An 18969-nucleotide genomic window follows, 5' to 3' on the forward strand; every position below is an offset into this window, starting at 1 on the left:
GTTGTTAATGGAGCATGGGAAAAAAAAAATTGAATATGTGACTTGTGGAATTGGCACATTGAAAGTTCCATAGCATTTACTGAGGCACAGTACAGCAGAGTAGAGCAAATGCTCTTCTGAGCGCCATCTAGTAATTGCAGTGGAACAAGTCACAGAAGCAAGATAGAAAATTGGCTGCAAAAAAAAAAAAAAAAAAAAAAAAGATGCCTTCATAAATATGTTGCATTCAGGCCATGTCATCCAAGGGTCTGCCACTAACTCTTAGCCATCTGCCATTAGTAACTCTGTACGCCGTAATTTATGTTTGCATGACCACATCTGACTTGAAACAAGCCATATTTGATTGAGAGCCAATTTGTAATTAGGCAACACACTGACACTGCAATAGGCATTATTGACAAAGTCTTAAATCCCCAATGAGCTACAGTGATGTGTGGGTGGGAAGGATGTGAATAAGGCTGCTGATGCTGAAATGGGAGGACAAAAGTACAGTCACCTCACTCTGATGCAAACAAGGGTGCGTGGTGCAACTCACGGTGGATGACACATTTATGCTGAAGTCAGAGAGTGGGTGCATCCCTACTGACTCAATGACTGAAGGAAGCTGGCAAAGTATCCTAACAGGGAATAAAATTCACTGACAAATCAGAACCGGATTGTCAGCAATTTCCCTCATTAGCATTCAAAGCATTATTCTATTGACAGCTTTTCTGGCAGTGACTCTCTTATTCCCTTGTCAACCTGAGAGGTTCCTTTTCTGTCAGTGGACTGGTGTGAACTGTGCACTGAACTCTGCAAATCAGAACAAAAGACCTCTCATCTGCGTAAATCTGGTTTCCAATTATTCTCTTGATCTGATTGTGAGAGTCAAAGGCCCTGTGAATTTTTTTTCCCCCCTATTAACTTTTTAACATGTGTGATGGGGTCAAAGTGGGCCAAAGTTCGTACAGGTCACTTCACAAGCAGAATTTTCTGTACTTGTCATTTTGTATGTGCTCTCTTCACATTTCTGAAATGGGAGTGGAAAAATGTTACACATTTCTGTGCACCAGCAGCATTTAAAAGGCAACAAAATGTCATAACAGTTTTGATCAAATGCGGTCAAACCGTACCTATACAATCCTAATGAGTTTTTGACTGGCCAACTTATAATAATTAACTTCCAAACAAACTAAAACTCTGACCGCAGAACAACGAGTAATGAATAGAGAAGATTTGAAACCATGTCCTCAGAGGCTTTAATGCACCGTAAAATAATTGCAGAATTACACTAACGTTGTTTCTTGTGATATAAAATTACCACAGTTTTTGCAGCAAATAAATGTTCTGAAGTTCTGAAATTCAAGTCCCGCATCCACATTTAAACTCTGGACACACTTTGGGCAGCCACTTCTAGGGATTATATTCCAGCTGCAGACAATCTGAGGAGGTCAGTGTATGATCTGGTACTTGTGAAGTATATCCATCCATCCATTTTCTATACCGCTTATCCGTCAGGGTCGCGGGGGAGCTAGAGCCTATCCCAGCTGACTATGGGCAAGAGGTGGGGTTCACCCTGGACTGGTCACCAGTCAATCGTTGACTATGGGCAAGATCGCAGGGCCAACACACAAAGACAGACAACCACACACTCTCACACTCACACCTAGGGGCAATTTAGAGTAGCCAGTTAACCTAATGTGCATGTTTTTGGTATTGTGGGAGGAAGCCAGAGAAAACCCACGCAGGCACAGGGAGAACATGCAAACTCCACACAGAAGGGCCCAGACTGGCATTCGAACCTGGAACCCTCTTGCTATGAGGCGAGAGTGCTAACCACTGCACCACCGTGCCGTCCACTTGTGAAGTATATTTATCACAAATATTAGATTGTTATCTTGGTGTATGATCAAACGATAATGTAGATTAAATCCAAGCAGCAATGTACAGCACAGATGGCAGATCAGGTTTCAGCCATGTATCCTGCCAGGTCCCAATGGGGATAAAAGACAGAGCATGTATCTGATCCCACGTCCATATGGACGCACATATAAATATACAGACGTGTGTAGAGCTGATACATGTCTGCACGTGCGTGGAGAGTAAACCCTTCACCTTGACAGCTGCTTGTGTTAGAGATTGATTTACATCCTTCAGCTACTCTGGGTTCAACACCCTGGTTTCCCCCATGAAAAGACACGGTGAGGCCGTATAGTAAATATTCATTAGCTGTAAATCAGACCACTGCTGCACTGGCGCAGCACTGCCACGTTGATGTGTCAGGCTGTGTGGCATTGTGTCCTGCATGTCCACACATAAACACACTCTCTGTGTCTGCTTCTACAGCATCACATTCCATCCCCAAAGGTCCTCCAGTATTGTGCATTGTGTGACCAAGTGATGCTATTCATTTTGCATCAGCTAACAGGATAGATCCCCGTCCTCCCTCAGACCGACAGCAGGCTAATGGCTCTGGCTTTCTTCCAGTGGCCAGACAGAGAGAGAGAGACTGGAAGACATAACATGAGGGATGAGAGGAAGAGGGAGGGGGGGTCAGGAATAAAGAACTGAAGAAGAGTAGTAAACCAAGAACTCCTTTTCCATGTTGGTGTCACAGCGAGGCCAACCCAAACACTAACTGTATGTGACAGTTTTCAGAACAATCACGCAATTAGATGTCGCCTGGATCTGAATTGCACGCACTACAGTGGATATGTCTCTTTGTAGAGAGGCTGCTGATGAGCGTGATGAGTGCCTGTTGGGGAAACCCAGGCTTACGTGCTCTGTTTGGACAATTTCGTCACTCGTAGCAAACCATTACGCGGACACACAGAAGAGCTATATTGCACTGAGCTGAGGTGAATGGCCAGTTAAGTGTTTCTCTTACTCGTTCCAAGGCAGCAGAAATGAGCAATGAGGACAGGTGGGAGCATTTAAGTGACAGTAATAGTTTGAGGAAGGACTCAAATGACTGCTTGCGAGGCATCCGGCTGGCAAGTAAGAGCTGCACTCTAACTGGAAAACAAACACAAAAACTCTCAGAATTGTTCTTGAGCGTAATCTAGACCGAGCACCGATCCACTGGAAAATAGTGCAGACACTGAAGCATATTCCTGCTCCCCTCCTATCATTAAGATGCAAGCATGCGTTGCCTTAGCTGCCCTTTCAGGAACAAATCATCTGTCAAGGTATGACTCATGCATCTTTGACCCCAAATGAAGAAAGTCAGTTTGAATTTGGGAGGATTCACCCGCAGGCTAATGCACACTCTCACACGATATCCTCTCTTCATTTCCCTCAGCTCAGGAGTAATCTGGTCCAGGTGTCAATCACCTGTTTTGACTTTATTAGGGGTTGAATAGCACAGATCACAATTTCTCCTTCCTCTAGAATTGACTCTACATTGACAGAGTGTATTTGGGTAATAAGGTGACTATATCTTAGCCAATGGCACACTGGGACTGTCAGTGCATGACCTCCATAAACAGCGGGAAATGAAAAGACCATTGCAGATTAGTTATTACCTAAATAAGCTGTCTCTCAAGAACAGGTGTTCCTGCTTGGAAAGTGAAGAATAAAGTGAAGGATATTATTTCCATAGGTCAAAATGCCTTAACAGCCCATATGCTGTAAAAGCTGTTTGAGAGGCACAAGCACCTTTTATCCAATTTTCAAGGTGAAGATGTTAATGCTGGAGAGTAGAAGCCTTCTGTGAGTCACCATTAAATAGGAGCCCTTCCCTGTACCCCCACCCCCTGCCCCCCCCTTCTGCCAAATAGTGCCCTTGTGAACCAGTTTGCAGGATTAGCAGGGCCCTTGACTGGAATCATTCTCTGCCGAACCCCTGGGTGAACTTCTGCTCCAGTAGGTCTTGGGAGACAGCTCACCTTCAGGCCTTACCGGGGTTTATTAGCGTCCACTGAATTCATGCCCTTTTCAAAAGCCAGCAGGATGCTGTCAGATGAGTTAAAGCGGACGGCAGGAGACGCTCTTGTTCCAAATGACTAGTTTAGGGCCTCCTGCCTCTGGATAGTATAGCAACAGACAACCGTACAAAAGAGTCATTTTCAATTCCAGTCAGACTCTGTTGTTACACCCTTTCCATCTTTGCTCACTTTTAACTTTTGGTTTTTTTTTTTTTGTCTTCAAGTGGATTCATTCCTTCCCGATGTTGACAATAGCACCGGAGCAATATCGATCAGCACTCTGCAGAGGCTTGTCAGGTAGATTAAATCACCTGACCCCAGCTTGGTCTCTCAACATCCTTTCTCAGACAGGCGTGCATTACCGCTCCTTATCTAATATTGAGATGCTGCCTGAGCTGTGAAAGCTGAGCGAGGTGACGCTCACCCTCTCTCCCAGCACCTCACCGGACAGCAGACACACCGCTGCGACAGCTCCAGTGCACCAGGCACTTAGTTTACACTCACACAATATATATATATATATGTGTGTGTATTTATATTGAAAACCCTCTTGCTGAATTAATTTAGCTCTTGAAATTAGATTCTGGTTCCTTGAAGAGCTTCCCCTCTAACCCTCTACTACTTTTCCTCCCTTACGTTTCAAGTTTGAAGCCTCTTTTAAAAACGTTCACGGTTGACAAATATTGTCGATGTAAAACAAACCTGTTCATCTTCAAAGCTCATGTGAAATTCATGCTCATGCTTAAAACATGAACCGAGTCAGGGGTTTGTGAGGCATCAATGGCTAATAAGGGGACAGCGTGTTGTAATTATGGATGCGGGCTTTAAAGAAAACTGCAAAAGCCTGTTTATATCGTACATGTTCACCAAGACTGATCACACAATTAAGGAAGCTAAGTATGGTCCATGCAAGAAAGGATGACTCATGCTCAGTGACTCAGGACTATGGTTGTACTAGAGATGAATTTAAAAAAAGCGATGATGCCACACGCTGCTTTCAATTCTGTCGGACTTATGCAACAGTTATATAATCTTTCAGCTGTAGGTCTTCATCAGGTATGTTTTTAATCCATTATGAGCTGTTATTCTCCAGCGGCTACTTGAAACTGTATCAGGATGTGTCAATGGCAAGTTCAGGCCAAATGGCACTTCGCAGTAGGTAGCACTTGTCATTCTTCTACCTCTCTAGCAGCTAAGACAGATTGGCTCGTGTGCAAAATTATTTTCCACTTCATATTTTAAAGGAATAGTTTGACATTTTTACTGATAATTTTCTTGCAGAGGGTTAAATATGTAGCTGGAGCCAGCAGCTGGTTAGCGCAGCTTAGCACAAACACTGGAAAAAGGGGAAGCGGCTGGTCAGGAGGTAACAAAATCTGCCAAAGAACAACTTTGAAGCTCTCTAATAAACATGTCATAGCTTGTCTTTTTAATCCATACTGTGAGGACAACAATTAAACATTAACAGCATTTAAAAAATGTCAGTTAATGAGCTTCAGAGGTGCTTTGAAATAGAGCCACGCTAGCCATCTGACTCGTTCCCAGTCTTTATGCTAAGCTAAGAAAACCTGTTGTTCACCTCAGCTACGTATCTACAGACAAGACAAAGGCGTAGAGCTTCTCAGCAACATCTTGGCAAGAAAGCAAATAAATGTCTAACTTCTTCCCTAATGGCTGAAAGAAAGATGTGCACCGCTGTGTTTTATTCTTTTTGAAACTGCTGTTCTCCTTATGCGTCTTGACCGTGGCAGCCATATATTAAGGATGATAAATAACTAATCATTTACTCTTCTCAGCCAAATCCAGCATCAGGAGGAGTGAGGCAGTCTCCATTCATCGCTGTCACATACTGTAACTGAGAACCCATCACATGCCCAGAGGAAAACACACAGCAGCTGACTCCAGCCATATGTCTATCAATCCTCTCGAGCCTTAAACATCTCGCTTCGTTTTCATTTCCGATGTCCCTCTTTCCCCTTTCCCTCTTGGTTTGGATGGTGCTGGGTGCAAAAGCAGACACACGCTGCCCAACCATCCTTTCAGGACAGAAGCAGCAGCTGTGCACCTTGCCAATGGTGGTCACCAAAAAATCAGCAGAAACTCTCCTGCCAAAAGTGCCATTGATTTCTGGTGCGGCTCTGAGACACGTTAAGCTCCGTCACCAGGTCACGGTTTGACAGCTCGACGCCTGTGCTGCGCCTCTGCTTTCTCTTTCACAGCAGACTGAACTGGGAAGCCCAGTGCCAGTTGGCTTGCCTGAAGCTTTTTTACCCAGATACTCAATCAAAGTGAGGTGTGGTAATTAGACAGGGTTAACACAAAGCCAAGCCACACCACAGGTGCCTATTTATTATTGGATAGGTTGATTATCAAGTGTCCCACTGCAACAGCCATTGAATGAGTTCAGGTATCCTTTTTGCAGATTGCTATACATGACTCTGCGCTCTTTCAGCAGCATATTTTGCATATTTCTCCCATTTGCAGGAGTCAGTTCATTCATCTCTCAGTATCGGCTTAACACATCCTCTCCACGTCTCGCCTGCCCCATTGTTGTGCTTTGGACAGTGATTACTCCAGAGAGGCTATGGATTAATCAGACTGTGGAGAGCACATTGATCTTCAGTGCAATCCATCAGATATTGGCTTATGCTCGATTTAGGGGAGAAGTGCGGCATGAAAATCAATCCCATAAGGTCAGGGGTTCCCATTTGGGTAATAATTGAGGTGACAGTGTTACAAGGAACCATCAAATGTCCTTGAGTATGACTTTTAACTGTGCTGCCTTATTATAAACAGGAAAGACATATGGTTTCACTACTTAATACATAAGTGTGATGGAATTCATCTGTTGTAAATTCTTCAAAATGACATAAATATTTACAATCAAAAGGAACACTTGAAAGCCTACAGAAGGGAGAGAAAAACAAAGAAAAAAACCCACAGTCATAACTCAGCATGTGACTGGATGATTTACTTTAATCCAACTTTTCAGGAGCTGTCCACTACATTTTCTTCCTTATTTATTACTTCCACAGTTTGAAAAAGTCTATGATGAGCACTACACAACCAGACAGTGATTTATTGCAAAGGAAAACAACCCCACTATGACTGTGCTGAAAAAAAGCTATGCACAAGTACTGGAGGATACAGCTAATTACTTTGTTGACTGATCTTAAGTCTGACCTCACACAGTCTTGCTGATCACAGGGTTGATTGACCGCGTGTTGGTAAGAAAGCAGCTCAGGATGCTGCGGTGGGTGCTTCCTGCCGCAAGCACAGATGAATATTGATGAACAGCGCACTTCACCAAACCTGTAAAACGAAACATACACAATGGGGAATGAGGCCCATTCTGTGCCTGATTGGCTGAGTTATGTCAAGTTGTAAAATGGGTGGTGGCACTCAATATTTCCCCATGTGACATCAACGGCGGTAGCAACCAGTCATGCAGCAACAATAGAGTTGGATTCAGTTCTATACGTTAACGCAGGATGAATGGCGGCTGCAGACAGACATGCTGGTGCGTGACTGTGTAAGACCTGAAACATAAGAATGGTAATAGATGCACTTGCAGCTGCATTAGCATTTTGATGAGAAACTCTCCTGGGACAAAACACGTACATATATACGTATGTTTGTGTGTGCATGAGTGTGTGTGAATTTCAGTTACATGTGCTGTTGTTCAGAGTTTGACGATTGCAAAGCCATTTATCGAGATGTGGATGAAAAAGTCCACATTTACCGGAAAATAAAAAAATTCTCCTATGTTTGTTTCCTGTCACAGGTGAGTTATTTAGTCAAGCATCCTTATCTTGGAATTAAGCCCCATGGAAACAACCAAAATAATGCGCCCCGCCATAATCATCTGCAACAGTTCTTCGTGGCACGCAGCATCAGGTAAACACATCAAATCCTCAACTTGATTTTCATCCGTGAATATGTATCCAAAATTTATGCAAATCAGTATCTGAAAACATGTGGGTGAAGGTTTTCTGTTCTGTTTTTAAACTATATTTAAAGGATGACACGGCTTGAAAGGCCTGGTGGGTGAAAGTGAAACTGAAAAAAATAAAAAAACAAACTCTCAACAACGCAAGTCTTTTGCTTTTAGTTTGTACACGAGACCAATTTTGAATCCCTCCAAAAGGATAAAGCTTCATTTTCCTGTCTGACTCACAGCGCTGTTGCATAGCCGAGAGGGAGGAGGAGGAGGAGGAGGAGGAGGAGGAGAAAGGCTCGCCTCATCGGAGCTTGACATGAACTGCCCTTCTGAAAGTCTCTGATGTGACTGACACCTCTCTCCTCTTTGTCTTCCCCACTCCAATTAGCTAGGTGACAGGTGCATGCGGAGAAACGAGACAATCAATTACCGTCCCCTCTCTTCTCCCTCTGTCCTCTCTTCATCTTCCCTGTGTCTTTATCACACTCTGTCCCTCGCCTCTTTCTTGCTATTACTCTTAATTCATCATCTTTCCTTCCTCTTTTTAACCATTTTTCCATTCATGTCTTATCTGGCTTCTCATTGCCTCCTCATACCATAACCACCCCCCCCCTCCAATCCCTCCCTTCTCTGTGTTTCACTGCAGCATGCCTACAGTCAGGGTGACAGAGAAAGAAAAAGAGGGAACGTGTCATTCAGGCTGTGAGGCTGTCAGCCTCCTGCTTTCCACTCACCGAGCTGAATCACTGGCAGGCATAACCCTGATGTGACTCCACTACGATGGGTAGCGCTAAACCCTGAAAAAGTCACAGTAAAAGCTCCACAGTGCTGTGTGGGATCTTTTCGACCACAGCTTCTTGTCATTAAGCATGCAAACTGCGTATGCTTCTTAGTCATTGTTAATCTTAGTCATTTATTTGCCAGATGCTACAGTCAAATGTATGTGGAAAATCAATAGGCCTACCCTGGGTTTTTTTTTAAAACACTGATGTCACTGCAGGTTTCAGGGTGGGTCTTCTTGATGTTTAATGGGGGAAGTTTGCCACCTGCTGGTAATGATCATCACCTTCTCCGCTGTCCTTGATCAAACCTGGCTGATGGCTCCTTTAAAAATACTCACCCTCCTGACATTTAGTGCTGCCAAAATGTCTACAAAAAGCATTTCATTCTGTTAAGGTCAAAAGGAAATTCTTGACTAAGAGGATCAAGTTAAAATGCTCCAAAATGTCTCTGTTGTCCAAATTTTCCGCCTTGCTTTTAATTTTGAAATGGCTTCAGGCAATAACACGCTCAACATTTCATGTGTTGTTACTCATTTATTGGTTAGTCACAGACAAGAGGTCAGCTTTCAAATGTCCTTACTTCAGCCCCTGTTGTATCCATGAACGATACACTGAATCCCTGCCAGGTGCATTAGAGTCAGCCTCACATTACTTCCTGATAAAAAAAACAAAAAACACACACATTATTAATCTACCACAACTGTAGCTCAGTGTGCTTTTATGGAATTGAAGTCAAGTTTCAAGTGATTCAACGGCATATACCCCCTTAAATGAGAAATGCTTATGTAATGATTTAGTAAATGAGTTCATTTTGCACCAATTTATGTACCGATATTGTCAATCATGTTTTCAGCCAGTAGGCAGCTGTTTTCGCCAGCAAAAAGTTAGCAACTAATGGCTATTGAGCAGCTGTTTCCCTCAGACATTAACCTTATTAGAAAACAAAAACAGAACTAAAGGGAGAGTGAATACTGGACTTAAGCTCTCAAAGCATCCACAGAGCTGACTCCAGGTGAACGTTTTCTGCTCCATATGTAAATAGGAAACTTTACTAACATGTCTGCTGCATCAAGCTTTCATCAGAGATAGTTACGCTCTCAGCTCGTTTCCCATTGTTCCCAAATCACTTAGTCTAAATTAAAATATAAGGCATTTAGCCAACTTAGGTAACCGTTTTCTTATTTTTGGCTGAGTTAACGAATCACAGCAACATGTAAGTGTTACTAGAAGACAAATGGAGGTGACATCTCATCAGCAGGAAATGTACCAAGCATACAATGAGATCCTGACATCTGAAAAATGTGTACTACATGAGTGGTCAGCATATGTAGTTCACATGTATTATGACCGGCGGGCAAAGTAGGACTGATCAATGACTCCGTTCAGCAGGAACTGTAATTGAGCCGAGAGAAAAACTGGGGTGAGTAACCTCCAGTTATAAACTGATGTCTTGCTTTTTTTAAGTTTATAGATTAATAGCGCAACTGAACATTTTTTTGATCACCTTAATAAAATTGAGTCGTTTTAACAACGAGCCGTGTAAGAATTCAAGGATAAGCTTATTCTTTAAAGACACTCGGCTGATCCATCACGACTAATGCTCAGGTGTCCTTGATTTTTCCTCATAATGTCACTTTCAGTGAAAAAACGGTCTTAAATCATTTCTCCATTACTGAAACTGTCCTTCAATAAGCACTGCACAAGTAAAATGTTTTACTGACCATCGGTGTAGCAGCATGACAAAGTGGTAATTTTGTCTTCTTCTTTTCATGAGACTCAAAACATTTGGAGTCACAAAATACCATTGTACATAAAAAAAAAAAAACAGGCAAGTTTTTTTTTCCTTTTTGAATGTGTCTTGGCACCGTTTATTTATTAAAGTTACGCATAAACTTCAAAGTTGATTGGTTTACAGTATATGTTGAACTTCATGACATTATTAGAATATCAGGCAGTCAGATCAGCCAACAGTAGCAGAAAGAAGCAGCACTTCTGTCGGGAGCTGATACAGAAAGAGCATGACCGCTCCTTGTAGAGGAGGGCAAGATACCCGACGGCAGATGAGGAAGCATGACATATAGAGTAGGAGGGGATAAATAAGCATGAAAGCCACTGGGCTGTGTGAAGAAAAAGAGAAGGATGACACCCATAAGTGTTCACAGGGGGGGAAAGAAAGAGGGAGAATCACACGCAAAGGAGAAGAGGAGCAGACGAGAGGCAAAATATCCGTCACAAAGAAGAGGAAGAGGAGGAAGGAGGAAAGAGGCAGCACAGAAATGCAACAGGACCAGATCAGAGCCTTTGGACTCTTCATTCTAGTTAACACCACACCTAGAATTTAGCTGAAATTCTAGACTTTAACACAATTCAAGAGTTTTTAACACAATGGGATCTATCCATCACCAGTGCAACTCTGGCCTCTATCAGTCTGAATATATTCCTGCCATTTCATCAGGGTACACTGCCTGTATGCTAGCGTGCACTCAACACTCACACTAACCCTGTATGACGGAAGCAGGAGAAGCAGCCAAAAAAGGTAACATCATGGCCAAAAGCATGCAAGCAATGTGGGAAACACTTTTAAAAAAACGAAAAGAAAGAAAATAAATACATCTTGGGATAAAAAAAATCTTAATACATTATCTTAAAATTTTTCTTTTCTTGTTTTGTGTTTCATATATATATATTCTAAACACACATCTTTGTACATTTTGGTATAAGTTCTCTTTCTTGCAGGGAGTTCCGGGGAAAATGGGTGTTAGATGGTAGAGGGGTAGAGGGTTTTTGGGGCAATCCCACTTTCCCTGATTGCCTTGTGCTGATGGAGGGGGACACGGCATCGACAAAAGATGACACTCCCCTTTAATTGTTTCTGCTCCCACTCAGTCTCTCATTCTCTGTGGCAACCGCGGGCGATGTCGATGGAAAAAACAAACAAACAAACAAACAAACAAAAAAACAAAACAAAAAAACGGGGGCTCAGCAGTGAGAGGACAAGCTTATAGGATGTCCAGAAAGTCCAGGACACAAGGAGTAGGAACAGACCACAAGTCGGCACTTCCTCTTTTGGACCAGAGCCAAAAAGCTGAGGCACGGACTTCCACTATCTCTTATCTGGAGGAAATTGAGATTATGGATCAGAAAAAGAACAGACACAGGAATTGATTCATACATTAACGATCTCATAATTCATATGTTGACGATGGCCGTGAACTGAGATACCTTTACTCGGGTCCGTGTCTGCTGCTGACCTCTCTGGCCTTTGGCGTATTAGATTATTGTACTTGGCCTCAACATCCTGCAAGAAAAACAATTTGCAGACAGATCAGAAAATATAAAAAGTCCACAGTGTGTAAATACAGTATTTGTATAGGTACTGGTGTTGAAGAACTCTTGATGGTTCATTACCTTCAGGTAATTGAGGTTGGCCTGAAGGTTTCTAAGGTGAGACAAGACCTGTCTGCTGAAAGATGAGAGGCTGCCGGCCTGTGACGTTGAAGAAAACCTCAAGTTGATGCCAGAATCGGCTGCACAGCCTTGTGAGGTGCGCAGCTGCTTCCCTGTGGTTGATGCCAAGATGTCATCATCTGTGCTGCTCTCCCCTGGGCCGCCATAACCCTCCAGCACTAAATATCCTGCTGAGAGAATCAAAAGGAGCCATTAAGTACTCCTACCATCAGAATCAAATCAGTGTCAAATATCACTGAGCAAACTGCACCTTACAGTGACTACATTAATAAGCATTTACCCGTAAGTACAATTCATTTAAGCCTACAGTGTAAAGTATAGCGACAAATCAACTGTCCGGGCTCACCATAATCTTCAGGAGTGTCAAAGAAGCCTGTGTCCCCGGAGCCCAGGTCCTGAGTCGGGTCCTCTGCCTGAGAGCTGTTCTTCTCTGAGCCATTGTGGACCATCACCCGTGCGCGGCTGTCTACGGGGGTCCGCAGAGAGGTGGTCCTGAGGAGACGGGCACCTGTGGAGCGTTTGGTTTGCTCTGCAGCCCCCTGGGACATCAGCTGGGTCACCAGCACCTGCTTTAATGCTGCCACTGATCGGAGAGGTGAGGGATGAGCGTTAATGCCTGCATACATGCCGATTCATCCATTGCACATTTCGCATTTTGCGTCATCCGTTCTGAGGGCTTACGTGTTTTCAGTGCTTCGTCAGCTCTGGAGGGAAACGAGTTAAACAAGTCTCCTTCTTTGCCATCTTCGGACACTTGGTAAGGAAGCTCTGGGTCCACGAAACCTTCCTCCTCCTCCTCTTCCTCTGCCTTTACCTCCTCAAATGGATTATTACCCGGTAGAGAACCCTGCATCACACTTCTAGAAGCTGGACTGCTTTCTTTATCTGAGGGGGGAGGGTGTAATTAGATGGGCATTATACACACGGTTGTGTAGGATGAAATACTCTAATTAATACAGAGGAAAAAAAAGAAAGAAATAAATGGCTCCAGTTACCTGTGGACTGAGTGCTGCGGGTGGACGTGCAGTCTGGGTCTCTACTCAGCCTGGAAACACCTGCTGTAATGATCTCCACACCGTCTCTCTCCCCACTGACACACAAACAACACCTTTTTTTAATAACAACGCTCAGACCCTGAGAACCATGTGATGGAATTATAAAGATGATAAAGCAACGTACTCTGTCTGAGGTAATGGAATGACACTGTGAGGTTTTACTTTCATAGCTTCGGCTCTCTGAGTGATTAGACGCTGCCACCTTGCAAGGGAAAAAACAAAACAGTTTTTACCTTTACAGCATTAACAGCTGGAGCCATAAAAATGTAATTAGTCTATCAAAATGTATGTGGACTTACGTTCTCTGATCAGAGACCGTGGGCGCCATCAGCTCATAGATCTGGGCTCCATTGTCTGACATGGAGAGGACGAAGAAGGACTTGTTGTCTGGCAGAAGAGAGCGTGGAGAGACCATTAAGTGTGAGATTAACCACAGTTGTGCTCTACATACATGAAGCCTGACACCTTATTCTCGGGCCATAAGCCCGGCTGTTTTATTGTGAGGGGTTCCTTTGTTTTGATGATTTGATCTTACCCTGTCTGATCAAGTTACCATTTGAGCATTTTTGCCAAAAGCAGAACAGAAATACAGACAAGAGATTAGCCGTTAACTGACCTGTGGCCACGGAGCGCACCAGCACAGTGTTTAGTTTGATGATGGGGCTGAAGATATGTTTGGTATCTGCACTGCCCGCCAGGTTTTTACTGTGACACTTAAGGATCAGACGCTCATCTTGTTTCTGTAGCAGAACGAGGATGTCCTCCAGGAGGAGTGTGTACAGCTCTGACAGGAGACAAAACGTACTTGCATTTACTTGCAAAAATGAGCTGACGCACTACTGGAATTTTTGGAAGCAAAATCAAAGCTTATTAACAATCAAATTTTTGCGCTGAATACAAACCAATAGTCTTGTCCTTGTTCACTTTCCACGACAGCGGTCCCTCGTGCAACATCGTTTTCTTGGTCAGATCCAAGTTCTGTTCAATGTAGAACAGGGAAATTCATGTAAAGCTCAGGAGTACTTCCTGCTGGTCCATGGAGCCATTTTCACACAGCACTATCTTTCTACCAAGCACTTATTTCAAGCGTATGTGGGTGTACAACAAGCGAGTGTGCTTTAACTGAAGCTAATAGGGTTGTGCAGATAACTCACCTTTAGCTCCAGGATCATGGGGTTGTCTGTCTGCTTTAGAGAGGAGAGGTCCAATCTTCTCTGATAGTCCTCCAGCCTCTAGAGGAAGAGCAGCGAGAAACAGAGACAGAGGAAAGGGGATAAGTAAGCGCTCTTTAAAAGCAATCCACTGCCTGGGGAGCAAACGAGGTAGTGAAAAAAATAAATTGCGATAGAGCAAGAAATATAGAAGCAGGACTTAGGATGAGACTGAGAGGGAGGAAGAGAAAAGTATCAGGGAATGAAATGGAATGGAGAATTTAAAAAAACATCACACCTGCTTGTCCTCAGATTCCTTCACAGCCTGGTTGACGTGATTCAGGATCTTTCTACAGCAGTCCGCTGCCTGCTTCACTTTGTCCTTCTCTACTGCATTGTCTGAAAGATATTACGACATCAAGTAAGAAGGAAGGCCCCGTTAGTTCTGCAGGGGGCTGTCCGGGAAATTGATATTTCCTCTGTCCATTAACACACCATCGTTCACAAAAATTATGATAAAGCAGGGGGGCATTATGATCCCATAATAGCTGGTTATACTTTATCGTTACTGCATTCTCTCTGTGTGAGGCCCAAACCCCGGCCAAGAATAAAATGATGGACCAAATAATGGGTAAGACATTTCCCGGAATGCGCACTACTGCTCCAGGACCATTAAAATGATAATCTCTCCATTTGTCTCTGTAATTCACTAATGGCTGGCATGTAGCCACACAGAACCTTGCTTAAGACTTAATTTGGTCCTTTTTCCTCTATCTCTAGAATTGATTACCATTTTTATCTATTGTATCATATTTAATTTAGATTAGAAAATGCTAACTAGGTGTTTTTCCTGAATTGTGTGTTTCCATGGTTAACTGCAACATGACTAAATTAAATACCGCATTGAACTAATTGCCTCATAGGATCACAGGAGAAAAGGGCTGGATACAAAAGTTGGACTCTGCTAATGAAGGGTTCATGCAGGGATGTTGCACCAGTAGAGCCAAACTTAGAACAATATTTTTTTTTTGTCTAGAAGCCAACAACAACCATCTGATCAGATAAAATCCTTTATATACCCTGTCACTGCAGCAAAGCTATACAGTGTGATGAATTAGGGTCACTAGTCGAGTCAGGTGAGCCTAAAACGGCATGTAACAGTGAGGAGATTAACTGCAACATTAGTCTGAAAGTGTCATTTTAAAAAGCAGATCACAAGTTCTCTCTGTGTAACAGAGTCAGTGATTGGTGACAGGGTGGAACCGACTCTGAAGTGTCGGTTTAAGGCTGCATGAAGCGTAAGTGGTTTGTATGAATGCACAAGTCTGGTCTGTGGCTCCTCCTGCAGGCGTGTTGACATTATTAAGGCTTCTCAAATGTGTTCTCAAAGCCAGAAAACAAAAAAAAGTGAGTAAGTAGGTGCTTCACAGTGTGCTTTTGACTGCATCAAAATCTCAGACCCACAGAATTTAGTCCTTGCCAGAAAATGTATCTGTAACCAATCTGATAAACAACAATCAGAAGTGCCAAAAACAGACAACTTGCACAGATAGTTTGTGAACGAATGTGAGCACTTAAACAACTTTGTGTGCGCACGGGAAACACGGCAGCACCTGTGTACTTTGCGATGCTCTCTAATAGCAGGGGGTACTTGGTGAGCCGCAGCATTTCCACGGGAATGATGTCCTTGAGGCGCAGTCTGCGACACAATCTGTTACTCTCTGCCTCCTGAAAAGCAATCAATTAAAATACAGATTGGGTGATCACCAAACAGCCAAAAAAAACACCAAAACATATTTTAACAAATCTAAATATTAACTGAGCAACAGTTAATGTAGCTTTCACTTTTATGCAGAGATGTGACTGTTCAGATGAAAGCCCTGAGTCAAACCACATGCACACAAGGAGCCATCCTTTAGCTCTGCTTTGTGACACATTCTGAGCATTCATTCAGTCATTTTCGCTGCAATGTTATCTCCGTTTCTGCAATATGTCAGCATGGTGTCTGTACCTGGATGAACGAAGTAAACCGCGAGTCTTTCTTCTGCTTGGTCTTGATGATTTCCAGAGCAAAAGGCTGGTTGCTGCAGAACATCCCCACCGCCTGCTTGATCTTCTCCTCCTCTCCACCGCTGAACTGTACCCACCAAGCCCAAGACAGGACAGGGGAGAGACGGTGATCAGTCACTCAGTCAATCTGGGTCAGGGGTAGTTGCCATGGAAATCTCAAGCGTTTAACCACTGAGATGAGCTGCAACTCTCACAAGGGGGCCGGGCTTAAGTCCTCGCAGCAGAGACGGCTTAAATTTAAATGTAGTCTAGATCAATGCCCGGACCCTCAGGGGACCGTTTACCCTACTTATCCCCATCGAGACATTTTAGACAAGGCTGCCAGCTGATATGTGGCTACCTCACATCTAATGTGTCACGCATGCTATCGAGATGCAGAGATGTCAGCCAAATCTGGGGCACTGTCTGACATAGCCATTTACAGAGAAACAGGCTTCCATTTCGCTTGCTTGCTTCTACTGCTGTTAACATTTCTATCTGAGGAAAGGAGAATTGTTCTTTCCTGCCATGTTCATGGTTTTGTCTTTCAGGATTTTCATGTAGGATCGCAAGTGTGGGGAAAAAATGCCAATAACCCCCTTCCCCGTCATATATAAAGGGTACATAACCATTTTCATGTATATTTGCTATGTACAAGTGAGCAGAATTGAGACAGAAGAAAACAATCTCGTGCCAACATCAACACTTTGTTTTGCCGCTGTGAAGAAATTCCAAGCAACAGCTCAATTTCGTGCACAATCCCACCACCCCACCACATCAGTCATCTTAAAATTTATTCAGTATAAGAAAATGTTTGAAAGAGGAGGGAATACCATTTCAGGCTGAGAAATGTACTCACCCAGGAGAGCAAGTCATCTCCTATCTGATCAATTACTGAAGACTCGTGTCTCTTCCGAATGGCTGCCATTTGCTCCAGTATTGAAACTGAAATTCAAAGGAGAGGCCACAGTGGACAGTCAGTGAGAGTGTGTATATTTGTAAGAAAAGATAACAAAGATGAATACCACAGGAAGAAAAGGTGAGGGGTCTGTGTGGATGCACATTTTAAATTCTATATTATATTATATGTTGTGATTTAATTTCACTTTGAACTTACGCAATCTTATTTTGGACTTCTTTCTTTCTTAATTGTCTTACTGGTTCAAGAGAAGTCTTGCTTAGATAAGACAGATGGATGTGTGCGTACCATGCAGCTGTAGAATCTCCTCCAGGTTGGTGAAGATGTTTTTGATGTCAGCAGGAGGCAGGATGGCCTCTTTGGAGAGCTTCTGGTAGAAAACGTGGTCCAAAACTCTGAGCATTCGGACATGTGCACGCTCTGTGTAAAACAGCTCTGCAGACACAACGCAACTTGTTAACTGAAGATGGCAGACAATGTGCAAGGCACAACAGGATGTACATTTGAAAGCAACTTGGGCTGGATCTCATTAAATCCTCTGGTGCTGCGCCATCATGTCAGTTTCTAACACAACTGTATTCAAATGAGGGGTTATTTAAAAAAGAGATCTAGCTTTAAAGGACCGTCATATTATGTGAAGTGGTAAGCCAAGTTCTCACCATTGATGACTTCCTGTCGCTTGATTTCCTGTGGTCTGAGACCCGCTAATACCTCTTGCCCCACCAGCTGCTGCCAGTATGGGGGGTCATGCTCAGAGTCTGTTCCCTGATCATCCTCACTCTGGACATCAGCAACACCCAGTCCGTCAAGCCTGGTTGAAGCAAGAAATATTAGTTTTTCATCTGATAAAAACTGATAAATCACCACCTATTGCTTTTTTTAAAGATGGATTTATATCAGAAAAGCCAAACTGAGCAGGTTTTCTCACCTTCTTATCGCCTTTGGTGTTCCCTCGTGGGCTCTGCGGAAAATATTAACAAAAACATCAGTGCTGGAAATAAACAATCTAATGTAAGTTAGCAAAACTGTGAATGTGACTGTTTATGCACCTGTCACTTTCTCTGTCATCCTCTTGCAGTTGGTCCAGGCTGTAAAGGTCAAAGTGCGTCGCAGGGTATGGCAACCCATCAAGAGGGTCTGAAGGAAGGCCGTCACTCAGCCTAGGGGGGCCTGAGGTCGGAGTCCCACCTGAAAGACATCTAACAAGTTAGAAACAGTCGTTTCTTCCATCTTCTGCTGATATTTTTGATTCAGTCATTCAGTAGCTCACCCATATCAGTGTCTCTGCTAGTGTCGGAGCTATAGGTGGCGCTGTTCGGGGTCGAGGTGTTGACAGACATGGAGTGTATGAGTTCAGGGCCCTCGCTCGACTGGCTGCCTCTTAGACGACCAGCTTCCATGTGTTCACTTGCCCCAAGTGTGGGCTGAGACAACTGTTTCTGAGGCCGGGGGCGACCATCCAAGGCTTTACCCCCTGATACAATGAGAGAGAAAAGTGGAGTCGAAATTTAAAAAATGAAAATTTCAGAAGTACTGTCATAATTTAGGCATTGTCTAAAATCCTAACTCACCTGATGCTGCTTCAATGCGGCTGGGTCTGCGCTGTGGTCCAAGGATGCTGGGAAATCTGGGTTTCTTCACCTTCTCTTCTCCTTCCTTTTCGGTCTTGATGCTTTTCTGCATTTTATGAAAAACAAGGG

General features: G+C 43.4%; 1 protein-coding gene across 9 annotated transcripts in view; it reads right to left on the reverse strand.

Moving 5' to 3' along the window:
• Positions 1–10443: 10443 nt before the first annotated feature.
• Positions 10444–18969, reverse strand: part of arhgef12a (Rho guanine nucleotide exchange factor (GEF) 12a) — a 35118-nt gene continuing 26592 nt past the window's right edge. For 8 of the 9 annotated variants that reach the window (XM_046389069.1, XM_046389067.1, XM_046389068.1 and 5 more), the window contains 21 exons: positions 18841–18946; positions 18540–18743; positions 18319–18457; positions 18198–18230; positions 17929–18080; positions 17558–17704; positions 17210–17295; positions 16313–16438; positions 15915–16029; positions 14600–14700; positions 14305–14382; positions 14053–14128; positions 13767–13934; positions 13450–13537; positions 13275–13352; positions 13091–13185; positions 12777–12980; positions 12442–12678; positions 12036–12265; positions 11850–11925; positions 10444–11741 (listed from right to left, as the gene is read on the reverse strand). In XM_046389069.1, coding sequence (XP_046245025.1) covers positions 11731–11741; positions 11850–11925; positions 12036–12265; positions 12442–12678; positions 12777–12980; positions 13091–13185; positions 13275–13352; positions 13450–13537; positions 13767–13934; positions 14053–14128; positions 14305–14382; positions 14600–14700; positions 15915–16029; positions 16313–16438; positions 17210–17295; positions 17558–17704; positions 17929–18080; positions 18198–18230; positions 18319–18457; positions 18540–18743; positions 18841–18946 — 2550 coding nt within the window. In that variant the 3' untranslated portion in view covers positions 10444–11730. The remainder of the gene's footprint in view (positions 11742–11849; positions 11926–12035; positions 12266–12441; positions 12679–12776; positions 12981–13090; positions 13186–13274; positions 13353–13449; positions 13538–13766; positions 13935–14052; positions 14129–14304; positions 14383–14599; positions 14701–15914; positions 16030–16312; positions 16439–17209; positions 17296–17557; positions 17705–17928; positions 18081–18197; positions 18231–18318; positions 18458–18539; positions 18744–18840; positions 18947–18969) is intronic. The other variant, XM_046389071.1, reaches the window with a different exon arrangement.

The sequence above is a fragment of the Scatophagus argus genome, chromosome 5 (genome assembly GCF_020382885.2).
Source record: "Scatophagus argus isolate fScaArg1 chromosome 5, fScaArg1.pri, whole genome shotgun sequence".
Lineage (NCBI taxonomy): Eukaryota > Metazoa > Chordata > Actinopteri > Scatophagidae > Scatophagus > Scatophagus argus.